Source organism: Ranitomeya imitator, chromosome 3 (assembly GCF_032444005.1).
Source record: "Ranitomeya imitator isolate aRanImi1 chromosome 3, aRanImi1.pri, whole genome shotgun sequence".
Taxonomy (NCBI): Eukaryota; Metazoa; Chordata; class Amphibia; order Anura; family Dendrobatidae; genus Ranitomeya; species Ranitomeya imitator.
In genome coordinates this window covers 682,735,229-682,756,721 of record NC_091284.1, presented here as the reverse complement: position 1 = coordinate 682,756,721, position 21,493 = coordinate 682,735,229, and the positions used below count along the sequence as shown (strand labels likewise).

The window sequence follows — 21,493 nt, the reverse complement described above, 5'->3', positions numbered from 1 at the left end:
ATGCGTCGTTCTGTGCAAAAAATTCATCCTTCAAAGTTGCCCACATGATGCGTTTTTTGCACATAGACTTGTATTACTGATGCATCGCGACGTATGGACACATGTTCCATACGTCGTGCACTGGATGCGTCGGTAATTGGCAGACCGTCGTCACAGGAAAAGTTCAATGTAACTTTTTTTTGTGCGACGCGTCCGCCATTTTCGACTGCGCATGCGAGGCTGAAACTCCGCCTCCTCCTCCCCGGAACTCCTAATGGGCAGCGGATGCGTCTGAAAACTGCATCTGCTGCCCACGATGTGCACTGTTTTGCACAATGTCCGTCGGGCCGATGGTTTGCGGCGGCCCCGTACGGACGGAAGTGTGAAAGTAGCCTTACCGAGAACATGTTTATATGAAGGGGTGACGAGCGATTTCTATGCCTGCCAGGATAAGACTGAGCTCATTAAGTCTATATTTTTCTACCTTTTCAATTTCATGATTTATACTGAGTGGTCCTTAGCAATTACTGCAGAAACAATTTATTGAAATTTATTTTGTTCATAAACTGCCATGCTGCAGATTTAACATGGACACCACAGATCATTTCTGCAGTGTATGGGTGAGACATACCAAAACCATGCAAATCTTTACAAGAAATCCACTGTAAGCATACCCGCAGTGTGCAGAAAATGATAAATCCATTGCACATATTGTCTGTTTTGAATTTATTTGCATACAATGTCAGAACATGATTTCTGAAATTATACATTATAAAACACACATCAAGCTTAAAGTGACAATCAATGAAAAAGTAAAACCTTTGGTCTCCAGTTCTACCTAGCGCTGGATCTAAGGGCAACCTATTACAAAGATTTTCTCCTAACTTCGCATGCAGTTGCTCCATGATGCCTAATTACTATGTATATTGTGCTCTTCTCATTTTGTCCTGGTTTTGTTACATTTACTTACAGTAGTTCTAGATTAGTGTTATATTCTCAGGCAAATTTTTAGTCTGATCTAGATTTTTTTTTTGCAAGCAGTTAGAGGCGATACCAACAGATAATGGGAAACCTGTCATTTGGAAGAGACTTTATTTAAAGGGACTCTGTCACCTGAATTTGGCGGGACTGGTTTTGGGTCATATGGGCGGAGTTTTGGGGTGTTTGATTCACCCTTTCCTTGCCCGCTGGCTGCATGCTGGCTGCAATATTGGATTGAAGTTCATTCTCTGTCCTCCATAGTACACGTCTGCGCAAGGCAATCTTCCCTTGGAGGACAGAGAATGAACTTCAATCCAATATTGCAGCCAGCATGCAGCCAGCGGGTAAGGAAAGGGTGAATCAAACACCCGAAAACTCCGCCCAAATTACCGAAAACCAGTCCCGCCAAATTCAGGTGACAGGTTCCCTTTAAAGGGACGGTTAGCATAGAATGACTGTTGAAACTAAGTACAAGTGTGTGGTGCTCCAGGGCAGAGCCAATCCTTTTATATACACTGTCACACCTGCTTGTTTTCCCCTCTCTCTGGCCCTATGAAGCCAGAGCTCTCAAAGAGTGGTGGAGATAGAGGGGGAACCAAGCAGGTGGGAAGGTGTATTTAAAGGATTGACCCAGTTGTAAAGCACCTAGTGGCAGTACTTGGTTTCAACAGTCATTCTGTGCCGACAGTCCCTTTAACTGACATCTGTTTCGGACAAGGAACATACAATTCCTACACAAGTCTAAATTGCAAGGATGTGACTTCAGAGAGGCTAATATTACACTGCCTTAAGATGGCGACAACACTTGGACCCCAAGCTTCTACCCAATTGACGTTAGTTTGGTGGGGAGTGTTGCTGTAAGGCATCTGCAGTGTGTATCCAGCCTAACTGATGATGATGATCTAAAGGATTTCAAGCTTGCTGCAAACATAACTTACACTTTATTTAAGGATATTCTCTCTTTCAACAGCTCCTTGGAACACACTGTTAGTGATGAGTGAAAGTGCTTGCTACTCGAGTTTGAGTTGGGTGCTCGAGTCCCTGCCCTGTATGTTTTGCCGCTGTTAGATAACCAAAAAACACCTTGGGGATTGCCTGCCATACATGGGCAATCTACACACATTATTTATATATATATATATATATATATATATATATATATATATATATATATATACACACACACACACACATATACATACATACTCCAGCACCTGATGCAAACTTGAGTAGCGAGCACTTTCACTCATCACTAATTTTCCAAAGCAGCTGGCAAAGTCATAGAAAATATCCAGAGCACTGGACATGAAGTGATTCTGCATGGCCATCTAAGTAAAGCCACCAATGTCCATATTTTATAGTCCATGTAGAATCTGTATTTTTTTTTTTTCCTACCATGACCAAAGCTACAGCTGTTTGCATGCTGCTGGATAGGGGTCAAATAATCTGGTCTGACCGGGCCAGCGATCCACACAACTATGTAATTTCAGAAAGCTGGGATTTTGCTTGCTGTGGTGTTTGTGTGAGATCCAGCCTACTTTTGTTCTGAGGTGTGCTATGATTTCTACACTGTCTTAGGAACTTTACTTCCTCACCTATATCATGCATTACTGTTATTTAAGGGGGTTTTCCACTAAAACTACTAGAAGACATGCGGTTTCCTCCATTTAGCAGTAATTCTGCCTTATGCGTATGATCTGAGTAATGAGACCGGCGTACTGTGTAACAATCTCATGGTGGTGGGTCAGCTTTTAACCTAGCAATCATGTGAAGATCCTATAGACACATCAGGAAAAGGCCACCCGATCTCAGTATAGTGTGAACAGGAAACAAATCCAATCCTGGTTTCTTAAAAAAAAACCAAAAAAAAAAAACCAAAGACATCAGAATGATGCTGAACCAATAATGCAACATCTACATGAGGTTCAATAGATATGTATACTTAGTACTCTAAGAGCACAGAACTAAACGGTGTAATTCATGGAACAGCATTCAATAGTCACTAACCTACAGCCATACTATTGGTACACTCCATCGGGAACACCATTAATATTAGTCTGTGAAAATGTACTGACATTAGCACACTACACATGAATAGCCCATGGGTGACACTGAATGTACCTTCATCCCTATGTGCTCATTGCTTAGATAGGAGCACGCTGCATCTATAACAGCAGATATTGATCAGATGACTCCCTAATATCCAACACTGCCTTAACCAAGAATACAGTCTGTCATATGATAAGGTCAGGAGTGACCATAAAATGTCATCATGGTTATGGGAACGTGGGTGTGTTCATTGCTGCCATGTTCTGGATTAAATTTCCTTTATTTCCATAAACTCTTTACATCACTGTGCAAAACAAAGCGGTCCAAACTAATTTTAATGAAAATTAAAAGGGAAAACACATTTAACATAATGGACTGCTAATTTACAGCAATGGTCTTTCTCCTGTGGGCACAGCAGGGCCCGTACGCATTACTTTGAGCATCACCGTATTTGATACTAGATTACCATGCACCCTTTTTTAATCCAAATAAATGCCCCCCCCCCCAAACTCCCCCCCCCATCCCCCACTACAGTTAGGTCCAAAATGTCTTTTTCCATAATAAGTTGTGTGTATCATCATTTGATTATCCAATCTTGAAGCATCACAGTATAAAACACGTGTAGGACGGGAAACTTCTCACACTATCATACAGCCTGGTCCCTTCAGCTCCACAATGAGAATAATGTCCCCATATTTGATCATGCAGAACATGAATCGTGTGACAGGCAGCATTCTCATCTGACAGCTTCAGTATTTATTTATCCCAAATATTCGTACTCCGTGGAATTGTGGGAGTTTGGGAAGGAGGACACTGAGCAGCGACAAGGTGTTGATAAAGAAATGGACAGCATCGTATTTGGTGTAGAAGCTGGCAAGGAGGTATCTGGTGGAGAGAAAACACAAGAATCCATCACTTAGATAATTTCTACTTCAAGATCTCATATCAATAACATTCTGCAAAATGAAAGTTGCAAAAAATCTTTCCTAGACTGGTCATTCACTCACCGCCCCATAGCCTAAACAGAAGTTCAGATATTTCTGTACATACGGCGCCAGAGCCTTAAGGCTGAGATTCAATTCTAACTGTTTGGTTGCAAGATTGCAGCCAGCCAGTAGATAGAGACCAATAACTTTTTCAGGACAGACCCTGTTCACCAAGGTGTCAGATGAGCCAACAAATAATCTGTCACATCCATGAAAAAAAATATATTGTGGTGGAAAGCTGATAGAAAACGTCAGTAGCATGTTCCCCAGCTTGCAAGTGCCTGACAATGATAAAAGTTAAAGAGTTATCACCTAACTTACTAATGACTGGCGGTCTGACTGCTGGGACACCAAGAGATCCCAAGAACAAACTTTGGGACCCGGGAACGTAGCTCTGCAGAGCTCGGTCTTCAATGGAGCGGAGGTCCATAGGTTTCTGGAGCCTATTTGTATCACACGGTGAGTCCGACGGCAGGGCTTGTAGCCCATGTCTCTTTCTTTAAAGCACCACTCCAGCGTTTTTATTGCAGTGGTGGAATGGTGCTACTAAACTAAGTTCTCTGACTTGGTCTTTTGCTTATCAGCCAGCATCTTCAGATGTTCCCGTGCCACCATCTTGTGACCAGTACTTCTGACTGACCTGAGGTCAGAGGTAACAACAATGGGCTCTCAATGTAAAGTCTATGAGACCCTTGTTCTTCCGCTCATACTTGTGTTAAGTTGCGATTTCAGCATTGCACCAAACACTGTAGCGATGTGGCAGGTCACACACTACTGGAGACCGACCAAAGTGGATAACCAAAGAAGACGGTGACTCATAAGTATAAGATTAGGGGATGGGAACTTAGTTTAGTAGCACCACTCCAGCTCTGTAATAATAAAATTGCTGGAGTGGTGCTTTAAGCAAACTATACTGATCTATTGCCAGTAGATATTTGATTTGGTCAAAAACCAGTTTAGAGGAGGATAAAGGTTACCAAGCCTGCCTACCATCAGATCCTACTCACTGGCAGATCTGACAGATAGCTCATTCTACAGACACTGGAGAAACCACAAGGCGTCCGTATCTTTTAAGGGTTACGCACTATCTTCGGTTAATTTGGGATATGGAATTAATTGGGACTATTTCTTATTAAACACCAGTTTAAAACAACAGAAAGTGTCCACTAAAAGCTGTTAAAAACATGTTCTGCCATAGTAACAATTACCATTGTGTAACCGGCAGAACCTGCTCCACGAAGGACGTGAAACCAGCTGTATAATCAGGTCAGACTCCACTCAGTGCGTCTCCAAAGAGGATTACATAAATTACAATATTCAGGCAAGGTCTACAATTCTAATAGGTTTAAACAGCAACAAGTCTATATGAATCATAACCCTTAGGCCATGTTCATACACAACAGGTCATTTCTACAATGATGTAACACTATAGTGGCGGCAATTCCCCGCTGTGGTCTTGGGATGCAGTGACATTATGGCCAACACGTCATGAAATCCAGATCTAAATCTGTAAAACACCAATTTTGGCTTGGCTGATATACAAAATCTAATAAATAGCATTTAAAGAATTGTAGCAGTTAAGGGAGGAAAACAGTAAAAAACAAGGTGTTCTGAATACTTACAAAACAATTGGAGTTATAGTGAGAAACTTGCGGGAAGAAGTAAATTGCAGGCCATAGTCCATCTGCTCCCAATGAGTAAGAAGCCGAGCTTTACCCTGATCGGGGGTTTCAAACGGGGTGCCTTTCACTGTGTGCAGGAACAGGTACATGACCTGTAGTGTAAGTCACAGAAGAGGAGATTATTATTGAGCCATATACTCTATATGAACATTTATAACAGCGCCATTCCCTTATTATCCCACAATATCTACAACTGAGGTCATCCATCCTAAGGGGACATGCCAACGATCAGGAAAGAGCAACGCTTTGGAATCAGCGTATTTTCGCTGCATAAAAATGCTGAGTTTAATCATGCAGTTAAATCCGTATGTGTTCGTTGAACAATGCGGATTTACCGCATCCAATACATTTTAGTGTGGAAATTTTTGTTGTGGAGACTAGCGTCTCGCTGCAGATAACTGACATGCGGCGGCTCGTGGTTTACGCAGCACCAAAGAAGCACATTGGGCATGGGAATTCTGTATATCCCTCCACCGGGCTTGTATCATAGAAAGCAGCGTTTGGAACACAGAGCAGGTTAGCTCATGGGCACGTACCCTTGGGTTACGTTCCCATGAGGAGTTTTTTACATTGTGTATTAATGACAGGCATGGGGATTCAAGTAAATCAATAGTGTACATAGGAGTTCAGAAAAGTGATATTATCCTATAAATAACATCCAGATCATCAGGTCCCATCAGGGAAAATACCACCAAATGATTAATAGGAATACCAAGGTAATCGGATGTATACCTATACCATGATGTTTACTAAAAGATAGCAGCGACAAAGCAACAACCACGATGTGCCGACAGAAGTAAAAGTAATGAAGTCTGTGGAGCCACTATCTTAGGGAAACAGTGTAAATAATCAAGAAAGAAATGTCTCACCCATGGTAACCTGTATGTGAATGTGCAGACAGCAGCAGCCTCGACGTGTGTTTCGCGTGGGCTTCTACTGGGGGGGGTTTATATCTATATATCCCTTCTGGATGGTTAAAGATTAAGGCCCAATTCACCCATTGTTTCCAGCATTCTGGCATAAAACAGTTTGAAATGTTGGTTCACCTTACAGCTGCGGTCAATTCTAACAACTTTTTTTTTTTTTCTAACAGTGGAGTGTAGGAGTTTTGGGGGCAAGAACCCAACACTCCCCCCATATTTACTGGTGACAAAGAATGGCTGAACCTGCCAATATTGGTGGGTTTCATAGACAATCTGTGTTTTGGGGTACCGGGGAACTGATCGTTGGCCAATTGCTTTGTTCCCCCCTGGAGATAAACGGTCACCAGACATGTAGGTTGATGGCTTTGTCATTCAGAACACAGGAGTGATTGGCCGAATGAGCGCACCTGTACAGGGCAGAGATGGCTGTCTAACAGGCATTGGTTGGCTGACAGTCTCTAATGTATATGACCGGCTTACGTCCACATGACTGAACACCAGTAATACATGCTCAATCTACGCAGGGTTCGTGTATGACAACATTTCATATTCAAGTAAAACTGCACCAAATATATTTCTACATTACTCACAATATGAATACACGACGCAACTTACCAGATTGTGAATAACATTAGTCAGGGTCCAGACAACAGGAACGCTGAAGAAAGGAAAGCTCAAAAGGATGATGTGAAGAAATCCTACAAGAATGATGTAGGCCAGCCATATCCCTCGACTATTCAGCACCCGTGTATTGGGATTCACCTCACTATGCGCCACCCCAACATTCATCCTATAGGACAAAAATACATTTTGACATGCAAATGGAAGCCGGGAGACATTCCTGTATTCGGTATCTCGTGGACAAACTGTGTAATATCTGGAGTATAGAAAATGAATGTATGTGCCGGCTCTCAGTCTCATTAGCAAGTAGTGTAATATTTAATCATAATAAGTGAAAATTCAAAATCACCTGCAGGCATAAAAGAACAAATGATCAAAAACACTGTATATTACATGCAAAACATATAAAAATTGAGTACAGAGAAATGTATGCTTGGTTTTTATATGTTTTATATGTTGATCAGTGACTTGTTCTTTTATGTCTGCAGGCTATTTTGAATTTTCGTTTGCTATAAATTATTAAATATTAAACTCCTTGCTGATATCACCTACAGTCGGCCCATACTTTTATTTTCTATACTATATTTTCACATGTCTTGCTTCCATAAAATCAAATGTAAGAAAAGCAGTTCCGATAATCATGAAGGCAATCCATCAGTCAAGGTTTGTTTATTGCATCCATTGAAGGAGAATCATTACAGAGGAAGAGGCAAGGGGTACTGTGCTGTGACTATGTGGAACATCACAAAGGCTTCCACCATCAAAACACACAATTCACTGTGGAATCTTCCCTGCAGTGGGCTGATCATTGTGAGCCCCTGGTGATCACTAGAGGAAGCTGCTGAGATGTGCATGTTTCCCTGTAAAGGACATTATTGCTAAACCTCAAGTCACCTTCTTTTGCAGACCTCATTTCTGACTACAAGCCACCCCGCGTCACATTCTATTACATATATTATGCGAAAAAATGCATTAATTTTTGATAAAAATGTGAAACTTGCATGTATTGTAATACACGGCAAGCTGTTAAATATGGGTCAGTGTCAACCTTGACATCAGTTCGGCTGTCTCCTCAGTCTTCAGACCCTCCTGTCGTCTGCCACAGGGACTTGATCATATCATCCGGGCACGCCCGAGATACTCAGATAACACCCGAGCATGCTCGAATAACACGTTGTCTGAACACGTTCGCTCATCACCAGATATGATGTGATCAGAATTGAGCTAAAATTCACATTTAGGTAAAAACTGAGGGGACTGAAGCCTGAACCAAAAGGAAGGTGGCAGTTGGGATTGACAGCGAAGCGCAAGGAATACACGCAGCAGCAGAAGTAAAACATTACCACATGTAAGGCACAGCTGCAAAGGGGGCTATGGTGTTCTAGCAATTCAAGGAGACATAAGTTGAGGCCACTAATAAAGATAGCAAAATTTCTAGGAAACGCCCTTTAAAAAGGTTTGACCATGAGGAGCACATGTGGACATTGTAAGGACAAACCATCAATTTACATTCCTGGTATTGACCTTTAAACTTTTTAATAGGAAACCACTAGCGTTAGGGATAAAGCCGTCTATATAGGAAATATACTGATATTTTGAGACACACAATGCGATTCTGTATTAGGGCATGTGCCCACTATCAGGATTTGCTGCGTTTTTTTCCAAATGGGATTTCTATAAATTTCATGTGTCTACGTGCACATGCGGATCACCCACGGAAAATGACATGTGGCGCGGGTCTATGAGCCACGGCAGGTCAATTTCTCTTGGGGAGACGCCAGAAATACAATAGAATGTATTTGGATGTTGTCAATCTGCACAGTTCAGTGAACACATGCGGATTTACCTGCATGACTAGAACGCAGCCAAAATACTCTGTGCCCAAAGTGCTGCTACTTCCTGATCATGGGAACGTACCCGGAGGCTTTATATTGGAAGATCTGTGACAGTAGAAGTGGAAGCATGTTTCTATTTTTATTTGCCTAGACCACGATAGTAAAGTATCCATACTTGCAAGGCCTTAGGACCCACAGAACTGAATTGCACATATTTAAAGGGGTTGTCCGGTCACGAGATGTTGATGATTTGACTTACTATAGTCACAACAGCCACAAACTATGGCTCAAGAATCAAAATCATATACTGCACACCGCAACAAAATGATACCTTTTATCTTCCTTCACAATCCACCCTACCCTTCTAAAAAAAAGTAAATAAATCATAAGTACGTTAAAATAGTAACCGATAAAAATAACAACCTATACCATAAAATCAAGCGCTGGTATGGCTTTATCAGAAGGGAGAAAATATATGACACAAAAATGCCATTTTTCCCCCATAAAACTTTTTTAATGACCAAAAGTAAAAAAAAGAAGTAAATAAAAAAAACCTAAACATTCAGTATTGCAGCAAACATATCAAGCCATAAAGTAATGTTAACTTGATATTTTGTATTTTATGGTAGATTTTATAATAAATGCAAAAAACAACAGAATTGCTGGAAGGCTTTTTTGTAACAAAAAACAAAACAAATACAACTCATCCCCTAAAAAAAAAACAGAACAAGCCCTCATACTTCTATAGTGATGGGAATATTATAAAAAATTACTTAGGTCATTAACCCCTTCTGACCTCGGACGGGATAGTACGTCCGAGGTCAGATCCCTTGCTTTGATGCGGGCTGCGGCAGTGAGCACACATCAAAGCCAGGACATGTCAGCTGTTTTGAACAGCTGAGATGTGCCCGCAATAACGGTGGGTGGAATCGCGATTCCCCCGCCGCTATTAACTAGTTAAATGCCGCGATCAAAACGCTGACCGCGACATTTAACTTGCGCATCCGTCCGGCAGCAATGCATTGGCATGACAACCAGAGGTCTATTGAAGACCTCTATTATTGATGCCGGATTGCTGTGAGCGCCACCCTGTGGCTCATAGAAATGCAACAATTCTACTACATAGAGGCGATCTGAGCTTCGCTCCTATGTAGCAGAGGCGATCGAGTTGTGCCAGCTTCTAGCATCCAATGGAGGCCATTGAAGCATGGCAAAGGTAAAAAAAAGAAAAAAAAAAAGTTTTAAAAAATATGAAATTTTTTTTTAAAAAAAATATAAAAAAAAGTTTAAATCACCCCCCTTTCGCCCCATTCAAAATAAAACAAAAAATCAAATATACACATATTTGGTATTGCCGCGTCCAGAATCGCCCGATCTGTCAATAAAAAAAGGATTAACCTGATCGCTAAACGGCGTAGCGAGAAAAAAATCTGAAACGCCAGAATTAAGTTTTTTTGTCGCCGCAAGATTGCATTAAAATGCAATAACGGGCGATCAAAAGAACGTATCTGCACCAAAATGCTATCATTAAAAATGTCAGCTCGGCACACAAAAAATAAGCCCTCACCCTACCCCAGATCACGAAAAATGGGGGTATCGGAAAATAGCGCAATTTTTCTTCTTTTTTTTAGCAAAGTTTGGAATTTGTTTTCACCACTTAGATAAAACATAACGTAGTCATGTTTGGTGTCTATGAACTCGTACTGACCTGGAGAATCATAATGGCAGGTCAGGTTCAGCATTTAGTGAACCTAGCAAAAAAGCCAAACAAAAAACAAGTGTGGGATTGCACTTTTTTTTTGCAATTTCACTGCACTTGGAATTTTGTTTCCTGTTTTCTACTACACGAGATGCTAAAACCAATGATGTCGTTCAAAAGAACAACTCGTCCCGCAAAAAATAAGCCCTCACATGGCCAAATTGATGTAAAAATAAAAAAGTTATGGCTCTGGGAAGGAGGGGAGCGAAAAACGAAAATACCCTGGGTCATGAAGGGGTTAATCAACTGGTGCCGTCCACAGAGTGGACCCTTCACTGGATTGTTTTCTTATTTAAGCGTTTTTTTCTTTTTCTTCTCTGCCCTCCATTCCTATGTTAAGCCCTGCACTGACAAGGCTGTAAATTACCCATGCAATCATGCGATGTGTCACTTACTGGGTTGCTTGGTGTCATTGTTATAAAACTCCTGTTTTATCAGCAGATCATCATCTGCGGACTAGTGCCATGTAGTCCTCCATATTCATGAGCTCAGTATTACCCCGCCCCCGATTGTGCACTCTGTAAGTGGGCAGAGAGCTGTCAGTCAGTGGTGTGGGCGGGGTTATACTGAGCTCAGCATTAGAGAACTGCAGCAGAGAATACAGGGATTGTAGCCCAGTAAGTGACACATTGCTGGAATCAGGGTCTCTGCCACAATACTAATGCTACGTGTGCCCGATTACATAGACTCCAGTGTGACATCTGCGGACTATGGGGCGGTACCATGATCCTTCCCATCTGCAGCCGCCATGAATGGCTGCTTCCAGAGAACAATAGAATGCCGCCCATTGCACGCTGGGAGACTGTGCTGCGCTCATACAATGTAGCAGGAAGCAGCCATATTGCTCACTCAACCCAACCGACAAAACGCATTACTGTGAACGAACGTCATGAGTGACTCCGGCCGCCGTCACATAAAGGGCCATGTAGCCGAGCACCGCATCACCGTCTGCAGCAGTCACCTGTAGCTGGGGCCTCCGCCTGTCACCGGTCTCCAGGAAACGCAACCACTTCCGGTAGGAATGTGTCCGAGGGCGGAGCCAGCATGACGACTAAAGCCTGCAAGATGGCGTCGCTTACCGATTGGTTTAGCGCAAAGACGTACATTTTCTGCGCATCACATCTGATTGGCTCATTGTGCTGGTGACGTAAAGTCTGATGATTGGTTAACATCGTAACTGGCAATTGACCTATTGCAAGGCTTAGCTTACGTCTCACGTGTCCCGGTGCTGTGTGTGGAGGAGTACCGCGTGAACCGAACCGTTGTAATCACCGGTTGATTTATGCGAAACGAGTGCCGTCTTGTAGTGTTGGTAACGGAACAACGTAATCGAAATTTCCCGCGCTTTCCCATCGACGTGACGTCACGTGTGCGCCGGACCAGTCGCTATCGGTTTTTCTCAGGGAAGCTCACCCAAGTGTGAGGTAAAAACATGGCGGACATCGTAGACATTCACAAGCTGAAGGTAAGAGCGAGTGAAGGTGGAGACGGCGGAAGGTCGGGAAATAACGACATGTGCGCAGAGCGGGGCTGTGAGGAGAGACGCTCCAGGAACCATAACTGCCGCATACAGGCGCTGCGGTTACTGGGGCGGTATATAGTGTGAACTGTGTCATACCAATGAAATGTCCCAAACCACAAGTCTCCCCTTAGTCACACACACACACACACACACACACACACACACACACACACACACACACACACACACACACACACACACACACACACACCTCAGTGACTGGTGTGTGCAGGCGGCGCCTCCATGGGAGAGAAACCACCTGGTTTATCACAGAGTTAAACGGTCCCTGCGCTGACCACGCGATCTCATTGGATGATGTGCTGAATAGACGGTTTTCATATCACTTCTCTTAAACATGATGCTGTCCCATGCCGGCCATTAGGGGCGCCCTTCTGCCTGACCTGCTGTCAGGTGAAATCCATCTCTAGCTGCAGTGACCGTGCAGGAACTGGGGATGTTGGTCTTATGTCCGTCACACTGCAGACAGTCCTATCAGAGAGGCAGGAGCAATACAGGCTGGGGAGGAAGTTCAAGCACTTGTAGTGCTGGCAGCATATTCATTTAGAACCACTTAAAGAGAACCAGTTAGCAGAATTTTGTAAAACAAAGACATGACTGTAATGATGCTAAAATCAACTTTGTCCTTTAATCACCATTTGAAGTTTTCTGTTAATTAGATTTCAGTGCACAGGGGCCGGAAATTTCGTTTTTCAAGTTTGCATGTTTTAGCGCTGCAGTGTGCTGCCTTATTTACTTAACTATATATGAGTTGGCGACTCTGGGTTCAGCACCTGTTCACACTTAGTCTATGTTTGGATGTGCAGGTCAGGTTTTTGAAATGTATTCTCTAGCCTTCTGATCGTGCACTCCGCCTCCTAGCTTCAGGTGTTTTAATTACAGCAGGTCCAATACCCCTCCATAGAGAGAGAGAATTTTAGTCTAGGAAGAGGTTTCACATGTACCCATTCAGATGGAGACGTTTATTCTCAGCGAAGTAAGGCAAGCGTAGGACCTGGTATAAGAGAGATGCCGTAAAGTGTCTACCAGATACACATAAAATTGGCCATTTTTATGCGCTAAACGCTCTCATTTTTCATATTTCTAGTGCAGTAATGCAGTTCAAATTTCGTATTTCAAGTTTGTATGTTCTAGCGCTGCAGTGTGCTGCCTTATTTATTTAACTATATACAAGTTGGCGAGTCTAGGTTCAGCACCTGTTCACACTTAGTCTATGTTTGGATGTGCAGGTCAGGTTTTTGAAATGTATTTCACACAGAGGAGACAGGTCATTCACAGACCAGAGGCAGCAGAGGGGCTCAGGAACCACAGACAGGGAGGAGGAGACCCCCGTGTATAGTCCAGCCCCTGGGCACCAAAATCTATATAGCAGAAAACTTCAAATGGTGATTAAATATGCAGATTTTTTTCACCAAAAGTATCAATGTAGTCAGTATTACAGCGTCATTACAGCCATGTCTTTACATTGCAAGTCATGCTGACAAGTTCTCTGTAGTTGAGTGAGTGAATGTCAAATTCTAGAGCATGTGAATTGGAGCAGTTCTTTCACATTGTAAACTGGTATGTGCGCCAGAAGCTAGACCCCAAGTGATCAGTCACTGATCACCTACAATGTTGAGGTTTGGCTCATGGAGAAATCCTTTAAAGGGATTGTCTACTACTCTGGCAACCTGATGAGAGGGGGGATTATGAGCTCATCATGCCATATAATTCATTCTCTGAACTGAAATACCCTGCATGTCTATTGCTCCAGTCCCTGACAGCAAGCAGCCTGAATGGTATCTGAGTCATTCTATCTTCGGCATTGAATCCTGCATATTTGTTAGCCATCTTAGTAAGCAATTGTTTTTGTTTATAGATATTTAACTCACTTCTGCTTGTCCTCATGCAGAGAGATCGCATAACTGTTTCAAAGCGGTTTATGATCCATGAAGACCAGGACATTTGTTTATCTGTTCACTACATTTATTGTGTCCTGCTGTCTCAACTGAGTTAGATTGATTGCTATCGAGAGGAGAAAAAAAAGTGAGATCTAAGAGCTAGCCTTCTATAAATGTAGACATACTTTGGGGATGCATTCGTGCAGGGGTGCATTCGTGCACTATTATTCATGTACATTTATTCAAAGTACTTTTTCTAAGTGCTGGCAGTTATACCATGGCAGTTAGACAGGGCAGGAGACAGATAAGACAATCTAAATCTATTCCCTATTCATTTGGAAAAGAACAAATACTCACCATGTGTATTTGTATATTCTATATAATAATTTTATTTATATAGCGCCAACATATTCCGCAGCGCTTTACAAATTATAGAGGGGACTTGTACAGACAATAAACATTACAGCATAACAGAAATACAGTTCAAAACAGATACCAGGAGGAGTGAGGGCCCTGCTCGCAAGCTTACAAACTATGGGGAAAAGGGGAGACACGAGAGGTGGATGGTAACAATTGCCTATATCCTGGCTGCTGCATTCACTCACATTCACCGCCCTTGCATAAACTCTTTACACTCCATCCATATCGGCCCCTCTGTCCTTGCCTCTCCTATGTATAGCACTCATGCTCTGTTCACATTGCTTAACAGCGCAGATCCATTCAGTCCCACCATCCAACACAAGAGACGCTCTCACAAATCACTTGCTCACTCTTTCTATCCTCATTCTCCTAGTCGCTGGAGACATCACTCCCAACCCCGGCCCCACATGTTATAGCCAGTCAAACCTCCCAACTGCTACACTCAGAAACCCCTCTAACCTTATTAATATTCCCTGCATGCCTTCTGTCTCTTTCAATTGTGTCCTTTGGAATTCTCGCTCTGTGTGTAATAAACTCTCCTTCATCCATGACTTCTTCCTTTCTAACTCTCTTAATCTCCTGGCTCTTACTGAAACCTGGATCCAGCAGTCAGACACCACCACCCAAGATCGGACAACAGAGCAGGTGGAGGCGTTGGTCTGCTCCTTTCACCCAAATGTACCCTCCAAGTTATCCCCCAAGTACCCTCACTTGTCTTCCCTTCCTTTGAAGTCCATGCTGTCAGACTCTACATCCCCTTCTCCATGCGAGTGGCGGTGGTGTATCGTCCTCCCGGCCCCTCTCATCAGTTCTTGGATCACTTTGCCACCTGGCTGCCACACTTTCTCTCCTGTGACACCCCCACCCTCATCATGGGTGATTTCAACATCCCCATTGCTTCTCCCCTCTCCCCATCTGCTTCTCACCTTTTATCTCTAACCTCCTCTTTCGGCCTCTCGCAGCATACTAACTCTCCAACACATGAAGATGGAAACTCCCTCGACTTGGTCTTCTCCCAGCTTTGCTCAGTGGATGATTTCATTAAAGGGACACTGTCACCTGAATTTGGAGGGAACAATCTTCAGCCATGGAGGCGGGGTATTTGGGTGTTTGATTCACCCTTTCCTTACCCGCTGGCTGCAATATTGGATTGAAGTTCATTCTCTTTCCTCCATAGTACACGCCTGCGCAAGGCAAGATTGCCTTGTGCAGGCATGTACTACGGAGGACAGAGAATGAACTTCAATCCAATATTGCAGCCAGCATGCAGCCAGCGGGTAAGGAAAGGGTGAATCAAACACCCAAAAACCCCGCCTCCATGGCTGAAGATTGTTCCCTCCAAATTCAGGTGACAGTGTCCCTTTAACTCCCCTCTCCCGCTCTCTGACCACAGGCCGTTAACACCCAGAGACTTAAGAAGAACTTGCAGTCCTCATTGGCCCCAATCTCCTCCATCTCATGTCCTGATTCTGCTCTGAAGCATTACAATGAAACTCTGCAAAGTGCCCTGGATGAAGCTGCACCTCCTATACATAGAACAACTTGGCACAGACGGCGACAACCGTGGCACACGCTGCAAACACGTTTCCTGCAGCGGAGCTCCAGGTGCGCCGAACGTCTGTGGAGAAAATCTAACCTACCCGAAGATTTCATCCATTATAAGTTCATGCTAAAAACATACAACTCTGTCCTTCACCTCTCCAAACAAACCTATTTCAACACCCTCATCACCTCACTGTCTAATAACCCTAAACGTCTCTTTGACACTTTCCAGTCCCTACTCAACCCAAGTGAGCAGGCCCCAAACACGGATCTCCGCGCTGGCTATCTGGCCAATTACTTCAAAGAAAAAATTGACCACATTCGACAGGAAATTATCTCCCAATCCCTTCATACAATGCACTGTCCTCCCTCGCCCACTGCATCTAGTTCACTCTCTGACTTTGAACCAGTTACAGAAGAAGTAGTAATCATAGTAACATAGTAACATAGGCCGAAAAAAGACATTTGTCCATCCAGTTCAGCCTATATTCCATCATAATAAATCCCCAGATCTACGTCCTTCTACAGAACCTAATTGTATGATACAATATTGTTCTGCTCCAGGAAGACATCCAGGCCTCTCTTGAACCCCTCGACTGAGTTCGCCATCACCACCTCCTCAGGCAAGGCTCCTTGCATCTTCTCGCCCGACCACTTGCACCAGTGACCCCATTCCGTCACATCTCCTCCAGTCCCTTTCCCCGGCTGTCACCTCTCACCTAACCAAAATATTCAACCTTTCTCTCACTTCCGGTATTTTTCCCTCCTTATTTAAGCATGCCATCATACATCCATTACTTAAAAAAAACATCCCTCGATCAAAACTGTGCCGCTAATTATAGACCTGTCTCTAATCTTCCCTTCATCTCTAAATTCCTCTAACGCCTCGTCCACTCCCGTCTTACCCGCTATCTCTCAGATATCTCTCTTCTAGACCCTCTTCAATCTGGTTTCCGCTCTTTACACTCTACTGAAACTGCCCTCACTAAAGTCTCTAATGACCTACTAACAGCTAAATCTAATGGTCACTACTCCATGCTAATTCTCTTGGATCTCTCTGCAGCATTTGACACTGTGGATCATCAGCTCTTCCTCACTATGCTCCGCTCCATCGGCCTCAAGGACACCGTTCTCTCCTGGTTCTCCTCCTATCTCTCTGACCGATCCTTCACTGTATCTTTTGCTGGTTCCTCCTCCTCTCACCTTCCCCTTACTGTTGAGGTTCCTCAAGGATCAGTCCTAGACCCCCTCCTCTTCTCTTTGTATTCTGCCCCTATTGGACAAACAATCAGTAGATTTGGTTTCCAGTACCATCTCTATGCTGACAACACCCAATTATACACTTCTCCTGATATCACGCCGACCTTTTTAGAAAACACCAGTGATTGTCTTACCGCTGTCTCTAACATCATGTCCTCCCTCTATCTGAAACTGAACCTGTCAAAAACTGAACTCATTGTGTTTTCTCCCTCTACTAACCTACCTTTGCTTGACATTGCCATCTCCGTGTGCGGTTCCACCATTACTCCAAAGCAACATGCCCACTGCCTTGGGGTCATCCTTGATTCCGAGCTTTCATTCACCCACCACATCCGAGCACTGGCTCGCTCTTATCTGCATCTCAAAAACATTTCTAGAATTCGCCCATTTCTTACTTTCGACTCTGCAAAAACTCTTAAGGTACCGTCACACACTGAACGATATCGCTAGCGATCCGTGACATTGCAGCGTCCTGGATAGCGATATCGTTCAGTTTGACAGGCAGCAGCGATCAGGATCCTGCTGCGCCATCGTTGGTCGGAGCAGAAAGTCCAGCACTTTATTTCATCGCTGGACCTCCCGCAGACATCGCTGAATTGGCGTGTGTGACGCCGATTCAGCGATGTCTTCACTGGTAACCAGGGTAAACATCGGGTTACTAAGCGCAGGGCTGCGCTTAGTAACCCGATGTTTACCCTGGTTACCAGCGTAAACGTAAAAAACAAACAAACAAACACTCTATACTTACATTCTAGTGTCTGTCCTCCGGCGCTGTGCTTTCCTGCAATGGCTGTGAGCACCGGCCAGCCGTAAAGCACAGCAGTGACGTCACTGCTCTGCTTTACGGCTGGCCGGCGCTCACAGCCAGTGCAGGAAAGCACAGCGCCGGAGGACAGACACCGGAATGTAAGTATGTAGTGTTTTTTTTTTTACGTTTACGCTGGTAACCAGGGTAAACATCGGGTTACTAAGCGCGGCCCTGCGCTTAGTAACCCGATGTTTACCCTGGTTACCAGGGGACTTCGCGTAGTTGGTCGCTGGAGAGCTGTCTGTGTGACAGCTCTCCAGCGACCACACAGCGACGCTGCAGCGATCGGGATTGTTGTCTAGATCGCTGCAGCGTCGCTTAAAGGGACACTGTCACCTGAATTTGGAGGGAACAATCGTCAGCCATGGAGGCGGGGTTTTTGGGTTTTTGATTCACCCTTTCCTTACCCGCTGGCTGCATGCTGGCTGCAATATTGGATTGAAGTTCATTCTCTGTCCTCCGTAGTACATGCCTGCACAAGGCAATCTTGCCTGGCGCAGGCGTGTACTATGGAGGACAGAGAATGAACTTCAATCCAATATTGCAGCCAGCATGCAGCCGGCGGGTAAGGAAAGGGTGAATCAAACACCCGAAAACCCTGCCTCCATGGCTGAAGATTGTTCCCTCCAAATTCAGGTGACAGTGTCCCTTTAATGCGACGGTACCTTTAGTGTTTTACTTATTCATTCTCGTCTGGACTATTGTAACTCTTTACTAATCGGCCTCCCTCTTACCAAACTCTCCCTGTTCCAATCTGTCCTGAATGCTGCAGCCAGGATTATATTCCTCACCAACTGTTAAACCAATGCCTCTACCTTGTGCCAGTCATTACACTGGTTATCCATCCACTCCAGAATCCAGTACAAAACTACTACCCTCATCCAAAAAGCACTCCATGGCTCAGCACCACCCTACATCTCCTCTCTGGTCTGTCTACCACCCTACCCGTGCCCTCCTGTCCGATAATGACCTCAGGTTAGCATCCTCAATAATCAGAACCTCCCACTCCCTTCTCCAAGACTTTACACGTGCTGCGCCGATTCTTTGGAATGCACTACCTAGGCTAATACGATTAATCCCCAATCCCCACAGTTTTAAGTGTGCCCTAAAAACTCATTTGTTCAGATTGGCCTACCTCCTCAACGCATTAACCTAACTATCCCTATGTGGCCCATTAAAAAAAAAAAAAAAAAAACTTTAACCATAATCAGGTTCCTCGCATCATGTTCTCATACACTTTATACAGTTAATAGCCCTTTGTGTCTGTACTGCTACATACTTAGACAGTTAACTGGTTCATGCAGCTTTACATGAACACCTGAGCCTTACACTATGGCTGGTCCGAATAACTAAAGCAATTGTTACCATCCACCTCTCGTGTCTCCTCTTTTCCTCATAGTTTGTAAGCTTGCGAGCAGGGCCCTCATTCCTCTTGGTATCTATTTTGAACTGTGATTTCTGTTATGCTGTAATGTCTATTGTCTGTACAAATCCCCTCTATAATTTGTAAAGCACTGCAGAATATGTTGGCGCTATATAAATAAAATTATTATTATATCATCTGATGTTGAGGGTTGAAATCCATGTCAGGTGCCGGTCCTTCTGGTGAAATTCCTTAATATTCAGGCAACCCTATCTCAATCAGCATATTTCCACCAGTAAAATAACCAGTTACACTCTCCTCCAGCACCTTTCCATCAATGTGAGCTTTCACTCTCATGGCGCTCACAAGAGATTATTGTCATATGAGCACTGCACCCAATCAGCGCTTGTTTCACTCTCTACACCTTTAGACGTCAAGAGGAAGTGAGCGGCCGGCCGCAGTTCGGACTTCCTCTTGATGTCTGATTTGTCCAGAGGCTGGGAGAGAGAAACCAGCGCTGATTGGGTTGGAGTTCTCAGCGTACTGAATAACCCCTCTAAAAGGCTTTATTCTCCTGCGTTGTTTAACCCCTTTACCCCCAAGGGTGGTTTGCACATTAGTGACAGGGCCAATTTTTACAATTCTGACCACTGTCCCTTTGAGGTTATACCAGGGTGGATTTGATTTAAATCTAACTGATTTAAATCACTAGTCAGTAAGGCTTGATTTAAATCAGTGATTTAAATCAAAGTTTCTACCTAACTGAATTTGACTCCGCAGAGGTCCCAGCCTCTTCTTCACGGCAAAAATGTTACAACGTGAACAGAGTTGAGAAAAAGACCTTAATCCTATTGTTCTACAAACCTATGAATACAGAATCAACCCCTTCAGTGCCAAGTCCAAGAAGTTAGACAATATGTTTCTGATTGTTTGGAGTGGAATAGATCTGCACAACACAAGAAGAATGTGAATCTAAGTGTGAGGAGGAGGAAGGGCAAGCAGACAAGAAAATGAAAGTGAAACTTTGAGCACAATACTGCAGCATAGCCACAGACAGACGAGTCTGGATCTGTTTGTGTGTACGATCTGAGGTTTATTACATTCTTTCCTTATAATGGCAGCAGGCCGTAAAAGAGACCCAGTTTGGGAATATTTTAACCCCTTCGTGACATGCGCCGTACTAGTACTGCGCTGCCGGCACTGCATTAGTGCCAGTAGCAGTACTAGTACGGCGCACCGATCACCGCGGTCTCGCGCTGAGCGCCGCGGTGATCGGGTGCGGGTGTCAGCTGTATATGACAGCTGACACCCCGCTGCAATGCCCACGATCGGCGCTATCGCCGATCGCGGGCATTTAACCCCTCTGATGCCGCTGTCAGTAGTGACAGCGGCATAGAGGGGGATCGCGCAGGGACGGGGGCTCCCTGCGCTCTCCCACCGGAGCAACGCAATGAGATCGCGTTGCTCCGGTGACCCGGAAGGAGTCCCCGGATCCAAGATGGCCGCCAGACTCCTTCCGGGTCATGAAGTGACCTGGCTAGCCGGCGCCTGCTGAGAGCAGGCGCCAGAAAGCCACCTAAACTGCCTGTCAGATCGTTGATCTGACAGTGTGCTATGCACAGTGTCAGATCAACGATCTGATCTAATACAGAGATGTCCCACCCTGGGACAATGTTAGAAAGTAAAAAAAAAAAAAAATAGAATGTGTAAAAAAAAAATAAAAAAAAATCCCCAAATAAAAAAAAAAAAAAAAATTTCCCAATAAATCCATTTATTTATGTAAAAAAAAAACCACAATAAATGTACACATATTTGGTATCGCCGCGTCCGTAACGACCCGCTCTATAAAACTATCCCACTAGTTA

General features: G+C 44.0%; 2 protein-coding genes across 3 annotated transcripts in view; one reads left to right on the top strand and one right to left on the bottom strand.

Annotated features, from left to right (window-relative positions):
- Positions 1–2,824: 2,824 nt before the first annotated feature.
- Positions 2,825–11,895, bottom strand: ORMDL2 (ORMDL sphingolipid biosynthesis regulator 2). 2 transcript variants are annotated; one of them, XM_069758437.1, is made up of 4 exons: positions 11,777–11,895; positions 7,216–7,390; positions 5,618–5,769; positions 2,825–3,894 (listed from the first exon to the last, which is right to left on the bottom strand). In XM_069758437.1, the coding sequence occupies exons 2-4, from the start codon at positions 7,387–7,389 to the stop codon at positions 3,759–3,761; spliced, it is 462 nt and encodes a 153-aa protein (XP_069614538.1). In that variant the 5' UTR covers position 7,390; positions 11,777–11,895; the 3' UTR covers positions 2,825–3,758. The 2 variants fall into 2 exon arrangements, with proteins under 2 accessions (XP_069614538.1, XP_069614537.1); XM_069758436.1 differs by having other exon boundaries at positions 11,702–11,806.
- A 130-nt stretch (positions 11,896–12,025) lies between these two features.
- The window catches only part of SARNP (SAP domain containing ribonucleoprotein), a 123,674-nt gene continuing 114,206 nt past the window's right edge, over positions 12,026–21,493 (top strand). Inside the window, exon 1 of the mRNA XM_069758435.1 lies at positions 12,026–12,280. Coding sequence (XP_069614536.1) covers positions 12,248–12,280 — 33 coding nt within the window. The 5' untranslated portion in view covers positions 12,026–12,247. The remainder of the gene's footprint in view (positions 12,281–21,493) is intronic.